We start from the raw sequence: 12,997 nt of genomic DNA on the forward strand, positions 1-12,997 counted from the left end.
GCCCCAGCCTGTAGCACTGCATGGGCTTGTTGTGACCCAAGTGCAGGACGTATTCCCAGGTCCTTTTCCACTAGGCCACATTCCAGCCATTCTGCCCCAGCCTGTAGCACTGCATGGGCTTGTTGTGACCCAAGTGCAGGACCTGGCACTTGGCATTGTTGAACCCCACAGCGCTGGCCTTGGCCCATTGATTCAGCCTGTCCAGGTCCCTCTGCAGCACCTTCCTGCCTACCAGCAGATCAACACTCCCATCCACTACTTGGTGTCATCTGTGAACTGACTGATGGGCACTCAGTCCCTTTGTTCAGGTCATCAACAAAGACGTTTAACAGGACTGTCCCCAGTACCGAGCCCCAGAAAACACTGCTCCTGACTGGCTGTCAGCTGGATCTAACTCCATCCATGGGCGTAACTCTGGGCTTGGCCATTCAGTTTTTTACCTGGTGAACGGTCTGCTCCTTCACGCCATGGGAAGCCAATTTCTCCAGGAGAATATTGTGAGAGACAGTGTCAAGGGCTTTGCCTCACCAACTAAGTGGGTCATTCCTGATAGTTCCCTGGTTTCTCCATCCACTCCTTCTGGTAGATAGTTGTCAGATTTGATACGTTCCAGCAACTGGGACCTCTCTGGTTAGCCAGGACTAGTGCCTCAGACTTCTCCACAGACTTGGTATTTGCAGCAGATTTTCTCCAGGGGTATTTACACCAAGGAAACAGCCAGGGAGTCTAGAGCACTGCAAATGAGGTGCAGCTTAGCTTTCTGTGTGTTTGAAGCATGGAGCATGCTGAAATGAAAAGGATGAACCAGTTCTCAGTGCTCCTGCCTGGCAATGAGGACATACAAGACAGATACAGGAATTTGTGCACTGAGTGGTTGGAAAGCACAGAGAGATGTAAGCTCCAGCTCCACCCACATCTAGGCACCGATTCTAAACTGCATACAAGGAGAGATTTAGGTTGTTCAGAGGATGGTGGAAGAATGGAGAGATGCCCAGTATGCATGCTGGGAAGGTCACTGTCCTCTGCAGGTGGTGGGACAGAGAAGTCAGTGGGACAGTTCACCTCCCCGCCCTGGAGGAGCCTGCAGGGATGCTGGCTGCAGCGCCCTGCTCCCCTCCTGCTCTGAAAACCCTCTTCCCAACTTGGAGGGGAGCACAGCCTTAGCAGAGTGGGATGTTGCAATGAAGTAACAGTCTCTGTTTTTAAAGAATGCTTTATTCACTACATCCTAGAAATGTACCATAAATGGAGCAAGAACTAAATAAACTCAGAGGCTTCTGACAATACAGAGAAGAGAGATACAATAAAATATCTAAAATATCAGCTCTTTTGAGAATAAGGCACACTAGCTTTGTTTTTTTTTTTTTTTACATATGCTTTTTTTTTTCTTAGAATAGTTTGTTCTTAACCTAAAGATGTTCACATTTCAAGTTATTAGACTTACCTCAGTAGTAGTGTACATGAAATGGTTCAGAAGTAAATGTCAAGACAGGAATGGGCAGGAGGCTCAGCATGACCTGGCTGCCTGCATGCCTGGGTCCTGCCTCCATCCCTGGGTACTGCCTGCTACTACCCTGGCATGGGCAGCACCCACTGTTGGCTGGGGACACCTCACGGTTTTCCCTCATTGGCTCCTTTCTCTTCCTGCCATCTCTGTGAGTAGCAGGTCCCTTGTCCTGCTGCCAGGGAGAGGATTAGTGGGAAGGGAGCCATCACCCTTCCTCTCTCCTCTGGGGGTCAGCCATGGCGTGGGGCTGGAAGTGGGCCAGCAGAGGCCCAGACCACTGGACTGCCTTTTCCTGGCCCCAGGGCTGTTTGTGCATGGCCCAAGGACCCACGCTGGTGTTTAGTGTTGAGCCATGTGAGACCTTAGATTGGAGGAGGCAGTGCTGGACTCTGGCTGGGGGCTTGCCCCTCGGGCTTTGCCCAGATCTCCTCCTTTCTCACCCTACACAAGGGCAGGACCTTGGGGCTGAGGTCTGGGCGTGCTTTCAGATGTGCAGGTACAGACAATAAAAGTTTCCTGGGAAGGGGCGTGGAGGGGCAGAGTCCAACCTAATGGGTAACCTCACAGTGCTTTCGCTAATGGGTTGACAGGGTTGACAGGGTAAAGGGGAGCTCAGCTTGTCTGAGCAGGAGCACCTAAAATACAACTGCTCAATTTTGAGGCAAGCAAAAGCAGCGTATTAAAAAGGTCACTTAACTGAGCTCAATGCAGTCTGGAAGTGGTTCAGTTGTCAAAATGAGGCCAATGTGAAACCCCTTTGGTATGTACTTATACCTCAAAAACTAAAGGAACATTGTTTACTGACTCCATGCTTCTCACCTTTTGTCACCAGACTTGTGTTTGTAGAGCTGATGCACTTCATACAAAGGGCAAGATATTTTTTACCATTTTACTCTATTTTACATTCACTACACTACTAAATAAAAGCCTTTAAACAGGCCACAAAACACTGCAAGAATATATTTACTTCTTAATAAAACAAACTTTTTTATAACATTGCAATAAAAGGTTTTTGTTTTGTGGCAAACCACATACCATGTAAATTTGCAACATAAAATGACTTTAAAAATGTATATTAAAAGATATTTACAAGCTCTATGTCTTAAAATCATTGGGTCTAATCACTCCCACCCCTGATGTGCATGTACAACTCCAGCTGTGGAGAAGGGGAATTAAGAGTGGAAGGGAGGCTGGGAGGGAGGCTAGCCCTGTTTCACTAATTCCAGTATCACTACCACCCCTAGTACCTTTGAAATTTCTCATGGAACACGATGGAGCAATGAGTAAGTAATGCTGCACATCTTCTTCGTGAGAGCATGGCTACTCTTGCTAACAGCAACATACGTTCTCAGTCACTACAACATATACTTCAAAGAATAAAATGAAGAGCATTGAGAAAAAGCCTTGGCTTTATACTGGATGAAGATCTAAGTCAAGACACCTCGCGTGAAACATCAGCTACTCGTTTCTGTACATGCTGCAACTACAAGTAGCTGCAATAAATAGAAAATCCAGTTGCTGAGGAAAACTTGGAGCCTTTCTTTAGCTAAAAACAAGCCTGCAAATCACACTGTGAAGAGGTATGTGTGAGGAGGCTTTTTTTTTTCTTTTCTCTTTCTTCCAAACAGGCAATATTAGTTACTTATGATTTCGAATGAGAATGAGCAGATTGTATTAATGCCAGCAAAAAATGCAGAGGTCTTGCACATTTTTCAAATTGCACTTTCCAGTATAATTTTTAAATAAGATACTTGTTGTTTTCTTCTTAAAAAACAAAACAAAACAAAAAACTAAGGTATGTATTCTTTAAATATTGAATATACTCTTCAAAATATATTGTTAAAACTTTCCCTAGCTGCTCAGGTGTGCTTTTTAATATATAGCTGATATATTATTAAAGGCACTACAAAATAGACATCTCTGGAGTGCAGAAATTACTAAAAAATAACCTTCATACCACAAATATATTGAAAATATAACTGCTAAAAAAAAAAAAGACCCTATGCAACCCTACTGCAGTGCATATAAATGCACGTCAGTGGTGGGCTGGATGCACCGAGGTCCTTTGGAAATGTATGAATACAGGCATGTTAAATTTTTAAAAATAGCCTAAAAAAGTTAGTGAAAACTTCAAGCATAGAAAATATTTCAAACATGTTTTTCTATGACATTCTTCACTTTCTGCATTGTTTTACTAAGCCCAAATGTTTTCTCTTTCGCAGACAGTTCTTTCTTCATAAATAGTAAAGTGTTCCTTCAGTGTGTGTTTCTCCGCCGCCCTCCTCTGCCGACAGTTTCAATACGTCTGGTAGACGTCGTGGATGGGCACCTGGATGGTGGCGGCTGGGAATGCCGGGGGGATGTAGCCAGCGTAGCCCCCGTAGGCAGCGGCGGCAGCGGCAGCGTTCTTCTGTAGCGTGGCTATTGTGGCCGTGGCCGCGGCAGGCGCCGCAAATGGCACATAACTTGTCCCGTAAATCCCGGCAGCGGGGATCCGCTGCACGTTGGGAGTCATGGTGTACACCGGTGTGATGGGGCGACCCTGGAAGGAAAGGGTTCAGACCTCAAAAAAAGTACTTTGTTGTGACATCCCACTTCTGTGCCCTGAATGGCAAACCCCCTAGAAGGGAAGGAGGGAATGGAGAGGGTAGGCAGTACGTGCCCTGTTGATGGAGAGTTATGCTGTCATGGGGGGCTGCTCCCCCTCTCACAGTTTGGGTCCCCCACAGTGGGGAAAGCAATGGCCCAATGTGCAGATGTCTAAGACAGCTCAGATGAATTTCAGAGCTCTTGGGCACTCTGACATCCTCAAGAGCGTGTCCTGAATGGAAGTAGGGCAAGAGACTAGGCTTTCCCCCCACCCTGGGTATGCATAGCAGGATGTATGGGAAGCAGGATTTCTGTGCTGAGCTCACCTGGAAGGGAGGAGGTGTTGAGACAGCTGGTATTACAGCAGCGGCTGCGGCTGCTGCGGCAGCTGCTGCGCTAGCTGGGTCCTGCTGGACAGCTATAGGGTTGATGATGTGCTCAACAGTGTGGATTTTGCCATCTTCCATCATCTTGGCTGGTGGGGCGGCCTGAAACATGGAGTACTGGGCACCAATGGCAGGGATGGCCACTAGGAGAGACCAGACATATCAGATACATTGGGAGAGAGTTTCCAGGACCTCTTGTCTCCCTCCCAGCTGTGCCAACTCTCCAGCAGTGATCCTGTGCTGCTCTTGTCAGGGGAGGCAGCCTTTTGTGCAGGCAGGGGAACTGGGGTACGTCTCCCCTCCCATGCATGGGAGCACCATCGCTGATGCACAGTGACAGGCTCAGTGCTGTTTGGTCCAGGATTTTTCTCCCATGCTCCTGCCATGAGTATCCTAGGGCCAGAGTCCTCCTGGGGACTGGGAGTTGTGACCCAGATTTACACAACCCCTTCTGACCACTGCTGTCCTTCCCTCTGGCCAAGAGTGTGGCCTGAGCACAAGGGGTAAGACTGTGCAATGTCCCAGTGAGGTCCCTGCTCCAGCTGTTGACATCGAGGAATATGTAGCTGCCATAGGAAGAGCTGCTCCAGGACAGAAAGCTGTGGTTTGTACTGCAGAAGTTACAGACAGCAATGGGTCTGCTTTACATGCCAACCTTTGGCCAACCCTGTGAAAATATCAGCTCTTTTACCAGCATTTCCCAGGACTAGCTTGGCTAAATGTATTTTATCCCCTCTGTCTGCTACAGGATCAATCTACTCAATGACATTTAAAAAAACCCAAACAAACTTATCTTTAGGGAATTCTCCCTCATGCCAAAATTGGACAACATGATGTAATTGGAGCCATGGTCTTTCAGAAAAAGGGAGAACACTCTGGTCAGAATAATAGTGCTCAGGATAGTGAGTCTGTACATGGTCCAAAATGGGGCTTCATGGCTTGCTTAGGGAAGAAACATCCTTTGCTGAACATTCCCAGTAATCACAATAATTGCACATGGCCTGGCAATGTGCACTTGTAGCCCAGAAAAACCAGCTGTATTCTAGGCTGTATCAAAAGTTGTGTGGCCAGCAGGTTCAGGGAGGTGATTCTGTCCCTCTGTTCTGCTCAGGTGAAACTCCACCTGGAGTGCTGTGTCCAGTTCTGGGGCCCCCAATATAAGAAGGATGTGAACCTGTTGGAGCAGGTTCAGAAGATGTTAAATGAGATGGAGCACCTCTGCTGTTAAGTCAGACTGAGAGAGGTTGTTCAGCCTGGAGAGAAGATGCTTCTGGGATAAAGACCTCTACTGGAGCTTTTCAGTACTTAAAGGGGACCTATGAGAAAGACTTTTTGGTAAGGCCTGTAGTGATAGGACAAGGAGTAACAGGTTTAAACTGAAAAAGGGTTGGGCATAAGAAAAGAATACTCTATAATGAAGGTGATGAGACACTGGACAGGTTGTCCAGAGAAGTTTTGTGCAGCTCATTACTGGAAGTGTTCAAGTTCAGCTTGGATGGCCCTTTGAGCAACCTGATCTAGTTTAAGACATCTCTGCCCATGACAGGGGCATCGGATTAGATAATCTTTAAAGTCCCTTCCAATGAAAACCATTCTATGATGCTATGATTTCCATCATTGCCTCATATTGCATGCTTCAGCGTTCAGCTTGTGAGCTTTTTAGCAGTAAGGTTATTCGCAAGAAAAAAAAAATCGATAAATAATGGATGATGGACCAAGAGGTGGCATTGGCACTTATGGGAGGTGCAGCCACTAAGCCAGAAATGAAGCCTAGTATGTACTCAGGTTTATTTCTGTGCAATGAAACTTTGCAATGTTAATGTGTGCAGTTATGCCTGGTGGAAGGATGTGACAGAAAGCAGTAGTCTTGCTCTGATCCTGGAGACTGCAACAAGGAAGCTGATCAGCTATCTTTCAGGCAGAGATATGTCCTCCACCAGTGGACTACCACTGTTTCCTCAAGCAGAGACCCCCAACTCATGAGGTTTTCAAGTTCTCCTTTTACTTCAAGTCCATGTGGTCAAGTCAAACCGGTTTTATCTCTGGTTTAAATATCCTGGATAATTTCTCACCAAGGCAAAGAGCTCACATGCTCCATTCTGCAATAACTTCTGGCAGAAAAACAGTAGCAGGCATCTGGGGTATTGGGGTGACCTCCCAGAGTATTCCAACTATTTGCAAAGAAATGAGCTTTAAGGTTGGTCTAAACAGTAGGCAGGAAACTTTGCAGTCAGTACATTTCTACTCCTCTGTTCTGGTAACATGCTTTCAAAGTCATACCCTCTTAATAGCAGAGGTAACTCTTGCGTGTGGTACCTCTTATTAGATCAGCTGATCTGACAGGAAAACAGACCAGGTGCTTTTGTGCTCAGAGGCTGTTCTGGAACCATACGACAGGGGAAGGTCTGATAAAAAAATGTGAATCTCAACATGCTTCAAATGTAGAAACATTTTGACTTGAGCTTCAAGCTTTTGTTTGGCAGTCAAATGAAATATAGACACCACTAATAAGCATGCATTTCCAAGCTCACTTTTCAAGCATCCTTTAGTAATACCTGGAATTCCTAAAGTATCTTTGCAAACACACATAGCGGTAATATTTTCTGGTAGTGAGTGGGTAGTTTTCTCAGGAAGTCTGATCTTTCTCCAACTCTAATCTTAACAGCCTTCCTTTGTCTCTAGACTTCAGGTATTGTGTCATCCAGCTGTTATGAGGAGCTCTTCACAGACTTCATTAGATGCAAGCTGTAATTTTCACTGACATAAATGAAACATGTTGGGAAACCACAGTAGCTCTATTATTAAGCAATGCTTGCCATTTACAGTTTACTGACATCTTGCCATTTACAGTTTACTTGGAAAGAGAAATGGAAAGAAGACATCAGGACTTCAGGATGGGGTCCCCATCCCCTTCAAGAACCTTCTTCCTCAGGTTACTTTTTCAAATAAAAATCTTTCCAAACAACATCTGGAGGAATTACATAGCTTCAGCTTTCCTCTTGTTCACTTGGGAATGGCAAGGGCTGGGTACTCAGCTGACAAAGCAGCAGAAGGGGGCAGCCCCTGCCCCAGCCCTTGGACTGCCCCATCAGAGCCCAGCAGAGATGAGAGCACTCCTGCAGGCACAGAACAGCAAAGGTGGACCCCGAGGGCTCCCTGCCTTGCTCCTTCCCCATAACACTGATGGAGATGGAGGAGCTTGCCTCACCCAGGGACTTTCCTGCAATGGGAAAGCCCCAGATCCTTTTCTCCGCCTTGTTCCACTGGAGCAAGATGGACTAAACAGGGCTCCAGTCTGGCTGGAAATCTAGGATAGGAATCTCCCAGGGTGAAATTAGCATTGAAGACATTAAAAGAGAGGAAGATTGCTCTTAGTCACTATGTTCTGGTTTACAGGACTAGAAGGAGAGGAAAGTCTGCTTCCTCCTAAACAAATGCAAAAGGGGAGAGGAGTGAGTATCACTTTAGTTCTTTTTATGCTGGCCTGAAGAACTCCCAAATATTTGTGTCCCCTATCCCACTGTGTGCCTTTTGTGTGAAGAAAGTCTGGCCAGGGCCAGGAGGCACTCAGCACAAGGGAGCACTGAGCCCCAGCCCTGGGGCCATCCCCATTGCTGCAGCTGCAGTTGTGGACTGGCCCTGGAGGAGTCCTCACATGCTTGAGACAGGGCTTGCAGTGGGGGGCTGCCCACCACTCCTGCTTTGCTCCCCTCCTTACACATACTAACCTGCACCAGGCTTAATGGCCACTGGATTGACTGCAGGTAACTCCAAGTTGGGAACCAGTTCAAATCCTTTCTCTTGCTGTTTTCCTTTGCCTTCATGGTACCTGCTGTAGATTCCACGGCCGGCGGAGTATCCCCCCAGGTAGGAGCCCCTGGGACCCGGAGCTCTGCTGCCAGCTGCACCTCGCCCTCTGCCTCGTATGCTGCCTGCTTATGATAACAACACAGAAGATGGTGAATAATGGAGAGTGACAGCCCCGTGGGGAGCATGAGTGACCCCAGGCTGAAATCTGGAGGCTTGCACTTAGAAATGTGGCTGCTTAAGTCAGCATGATTGAGTTTTAGTGACCCTGCTTAGGAAAACAGCAGTGCCTAAGAAGCATCCGGTAAGCCTATGCTTGTTTAGCTTTTGATGTTTGTGAGCATATATTAACTGCTCATTTATATTGATGGAACTCTTGTGGCAAGTGTTACAGGTTCAATACAGTCAGCAGAGAGCGAGGGGATCCTCTGGCTGATTCTGTGCATTAGGAACAGCTTCTGCTTTCCCCTGTCCGTCAGAGGAGCCCAACTTGTCAACTGCCTGCAATGGGACCCTGCCAGGATGGCACAGCATCACAAAACCTGCCCTTTAATCAACTTTGTCCCATGACTGCATATATTTTCACTTATGTTGTTTAATTGTTTTCTCTGCTATTTTATTAGGTGCATATAACCCATTTCCAAAAATATTGCCTTTATGTATCTTAGTGACTCCACATGTGTTATGAAGTATCTTGCACACTGCAGTATTGATGTACTTTATGATGGTCTACTTGAATATTTAGACTGTTACTCAGCTCTGTCATAGTTCATTGCAAGTACAAATCTGGAAATTGAGAAGAAGCTGAAATTCTTGAACAGCTAGGGCTAAAAATACTTCTCAGTTTATGTGGGTGCTTTAAGAATGTATTTATGTTAAATTGCTTCTTCTATGGAAATACACATCAAATGTCAGGAAACTCTAATTCCTGTAAGTACAGGATAATTGTAATTATAATACCAGTTATAGCTGCTAGGGTTTTTTAATGAATAGGTGATTTTTGGTTAATTTTTAATGATTGTAACTGGTAACTAATTAAAGTATACATAATAAAATAATTATTTTTCACTCATGTGATTCCTTCTGCTTGTAGTTCTCAAATGACTTTATGAAGGACAGCATTGCTGTCATTTTAATGTGGAAGGTAAATGACACCTAGAGAGCTCCTAACTAAGGGTTTCCTTAACCTCCTTCCCTTTGGATAGGTCACCATACCCATGCCTCCAGAGCACTCTGTCATAGGATCCAGCTCTTTGAAAGGAGACGGATTTGAAAGATGATGGAATCCTTAGACTTGCTCAGACTTAGTACTTCACTCATAAAACCCAGATCCCTCTGTTCCCCATCCCATGCTTAGTTTTTACCTATTCTTAACCCTATGTTTGATACCTCTCATACTATCTTGTACATTTGCAATTATTTATAGATAAATATACTTTGTGTAGTCATAAACTAAAGTAAGACCAAACAGAAATATGACAAAAAGGCCTATACAAGAGTATTAAGAAAAAATTGCCTGGCACTAGCTGTCCTTTGGCTGACGCAGACCTCTGGCATCAGCCTAAGATCAAACCTGCCCATCACATCCCCTAATTGTGCTTACTAACCTTTCACAAAGTAATCTCTGTTGGGCCCGATCAAGGCATTGTATGGATATCCATAGTATGCTAGTGTGTATGGATCACAAGAGTAAACATAGTTAGGTTGCTGGGTTACTTCGGAGGTTGCTGCAGCTCCTCCTTTTGCTGCTTTCTGGTAGCGAGTGTATTGCTCCTTGTCTACCGGCTTGGCCAAAGTAACCTCCAGGCAGGAGCCCTCTAGTTCAACACCATTGAGGTTGTTCATGGCATGAATGGCATCTTCCCTGGTTGTAAAGTGCACAAAGGCGTAATCACGTATTTTTTTCACTCTCTCTACACAGCCAGGGTTAAACTGACCAAACACCTTTTTAATGGTGTCCTCTGTGGTCTCAATCATTAAATTCCTCACATATAAGATTTTAACAGTCTCCATGACATCTTCATCCACATCTATCTCTGGTTCTGCCCAGTCAACAGCAATTTGATGTCCCCACAGTTGGATCCTTCCAGGCATGAGTTTTCTCCTGGCCATGGCTGCTGCTCGATGGCTCTCATACTCCACAAAGGCAAAGCCTCTGTTCTTCATCTTGTCTGCGGCGCTGGCATACACGATGACATCCAGCACGCCTTCTGTCACCTTGGCAATCTCTTCCAGGATCTCCTCTCTCTTCTTCATCTTGGGAATGCCTCCGATGAAGAGCCGGCAGTTATCCACGCTGCAGCACACACCCAGCAGCCTGCCGGGGCGGATTTCGTAGTTGTTCAGCTCCCTGACAGCCCGCTTCGCCTCGTGCTTCTGTGTGTACATCACGAAGGCGTAGCCACGGTTCTTCCCATCAAAGTCCATCATCAAGCGCATCTCGTAGATGCGGCCCACAGACTCGAAGACGGGGACGAGCTCATCCTCGTAGACATCGCGGGGGATTTTGCCCACAAAGACCTCGCAGCCACGGGGAGGGTGCAGGCCCTCCCAGCCGGGAGGCGGGCCGCCATACTTGCGCTGCCCGTTCTCCTGGATCATGCTGTATCCAGTGCGGGCCATGAGGGCCAGCAGAGCTGTCTCGTTGGGCGCACCAGCAACGCCTTCAGGGACTTTTGTGGTGGCCACATTAGTGGAATCATTGCTCATCCTTGCAGTGGAATCCTCAGCGGTCATGGTGTCAAACTCATTCACGGCGTGATAAAACCTGGGCAAATGAAGAAGGAGGACACTCGTTAAAAGCTAGTAGCTACCATGAGAATTCCACCTCTCTCTCTCATTTTCCTGTAGCTGTTCTGCAAGTTTGTTTTTCAAACTGGGACTAAGGCTGCAGGAAAACAGAGGAACAAGCCACACCAGCCTGAAGAGTGATACTGCAGGGACAGTGCATCCTGGACACAGGCAAAGCTCCTCTTTGAGGGAATGGTCGAGGATCACCTGGCCATACATCCCAGGCATCAAGAGCTGCTGTCAAAGGACACCAAAGGCACATGAATGATGCCACCAAGTACCTCAAAATCTCATGACCTTTGAGATCCTTGTCTTCTCTTTGAAATGGTAGGAAGGAGATTACACAGAATTGGGAGAGAGAAGATACTGACAGGAAACCACCTACAGAGCTTCTCCCTCTCAGTCACTCATCAGTTAATCCATTTACTCCTGAACAGCACAAACATCAGGTGCCACATTCCACGGTGAAAGGTGGCAAATGCATGAGAAGCACCAGACAGTTTCCATTTGATAACAACCCCTTGCTCCTCTAGACCTCTGCAGTAACTGTCAAGTAGGAAATAATAAATACACTGTAGCAGTGGGGGTGGGGGACAGTTCTTGTTCTTTTGTGCAAAGAGTGATCTGACAAGCTTCTGAGTTGCCTACTGCTTGTGCTACAATGTCTGATGTGTTTGTCTCTTCAATTATTACAGCAGGACTCGACAAAAGCTGAAGAGAATCACTCCTTTATGAGAGGCTGTGCTTTAAACCAAGCACAGCACTGCAAGCCTGCAAGAGGAAGGCAAATCTCAGAAACCTTATTCTGCATTTGAACACAGGCAGAGAGCAGGAAATGTCGACATACAGGAAATGACCATGCTAATAACCAAAACTGCAAGACAGTGGGCTTTCTTTCTGAGCACAGTTAAATAAGATGCCTTGGACTCTGAGAGTAGTTAGTTCATTGACTTTCAAAGCTGCAGTGGTCCACCAGACAATTTAATACAAGTGATTGTATATGACATGGACCATTACATTTTAGTGCTATTTGCACATTAGGTGCTATAGCATTTATCTGAGTAAACTGTATCTTCCACAAGGACCTTGGCTGTACGGAATCAGAGAGCTGTGGACCCTGCCACATCCCTGTATGTCTTGTTTGCTAACCACTCCAGCATACAAGCAAGTGTGCAGTATTTCTCATGAGAATTGCTCTGGCTTTTGCTTCCAGATAGGATTAGATAGACTGCAGAGTCTTTCAAAACCTCTGCTTATGCCTTGTAGTGATATTTAAGTCACTTAATCATGACACTTCTCTATCTTTTGAATAAAACTTGCAGGCTAAGCTCACAATTAGTAATTTTTCACCTAAAATTATTGGTTTTTGTTATTTGGACAGTTCTCTAGAGCTTCAGCCTTTTTCACCTTTGCTACATACAGGGATGAAGATCATCCCTCCTTCTTCTCCCCATGTCTCTGTCTGGCCAAAGCCTACTTTTTCACATCTTCTCACTAGCAAGTCACATGGAGTTGGGTGGGTTTTTTTTCAACTCTAACCTCAAATCCTTTATAGAAGCACCACTTGCTCTGGTTATGCCCCATGTAGCAGGCATGACTTGTGTTTATTACTCTGAATGCCACAACCTTGCATTCAGCCCTATCCCAACTGCATTTTGAGTAGATCCCACCTATTAAATGTTACACAATTGGCTCCTCCCCATTGTGTTTTACAACTCCACCAGTCTTTCCTTCACTGATTTATTTGTCATGACTTTCATTCATCACCAGTCTGTTGATGGAACTGTCAAAATACACTGACTCTTGTAGGACACTGCAAACCACTGTAAGAAATGTTCCCAATATATGGGTTTGACAGGGTTATTTTTTATTTTAAATAAAAAAGGACGAAGCTTCAGAGAGATTTATTTATTCTATA

At 45.7% G+C, this 12,997-nt stretch overlaps 1 protein-coding gene across 1 annotated transcript in view; it reads right to left on the reverse strand.

Annotated features, from left to right (window-relative positions):
• Positions 1 to 1,218: 1,218 nt before the first annotated feature.
• RBM47 (RNA binding motif protein 47) overlaps positions 1,219 to 12,997 on the reverse strand; it is a 77,542-nt gene continuing 65,763 nt past the window's right edge. The window contains exons 3-6 of the mRNA XM_041459430.1: positions 9,897 to 11,056; positions 8,211 to 8,414; positions 4,423 to 4,625; positions 1,219 to 4,049 (exon numbers count right to left, since the gene is read on the reverse strand). Of these exons, the coding sequence (XP_041315364.1) occupies positions 3,804 to 4,049; positions 4,423 to 4,625; positions 8,211 to 8,414; positions 9,897 to 11,025 (1,782 nt within the window). The 5' untranslated portion in view covers positions 11,026 to 11,056 and the 3' untranslated portion in view covers positions 1,219 to 3,803. The remainder of the gene's footprint in view (positions 4,050 to 4,422; positions 4,626 to 8,210; positions 8,415 to 9,896; positions 11,057 to 12,997) is intronic.

Source organism: Pyrgilauda ruficollis, unplaced genomic scaffold (assembly GCF_017590135.1).
Source record: "Pyrgilauda ruficollis isolate IOZ18807 unplaced genomic scaffold, ASM1759013v1 scaffold1, whole genome shotgun sequence".
In the NCBI taxonomy this organism is placed as follows: Eukaryota; Metazoa; Chordata; class Aves; order Passeriformes; family Passeridae; genus Pyrgilauda; species Pyrgilauda ruficollis.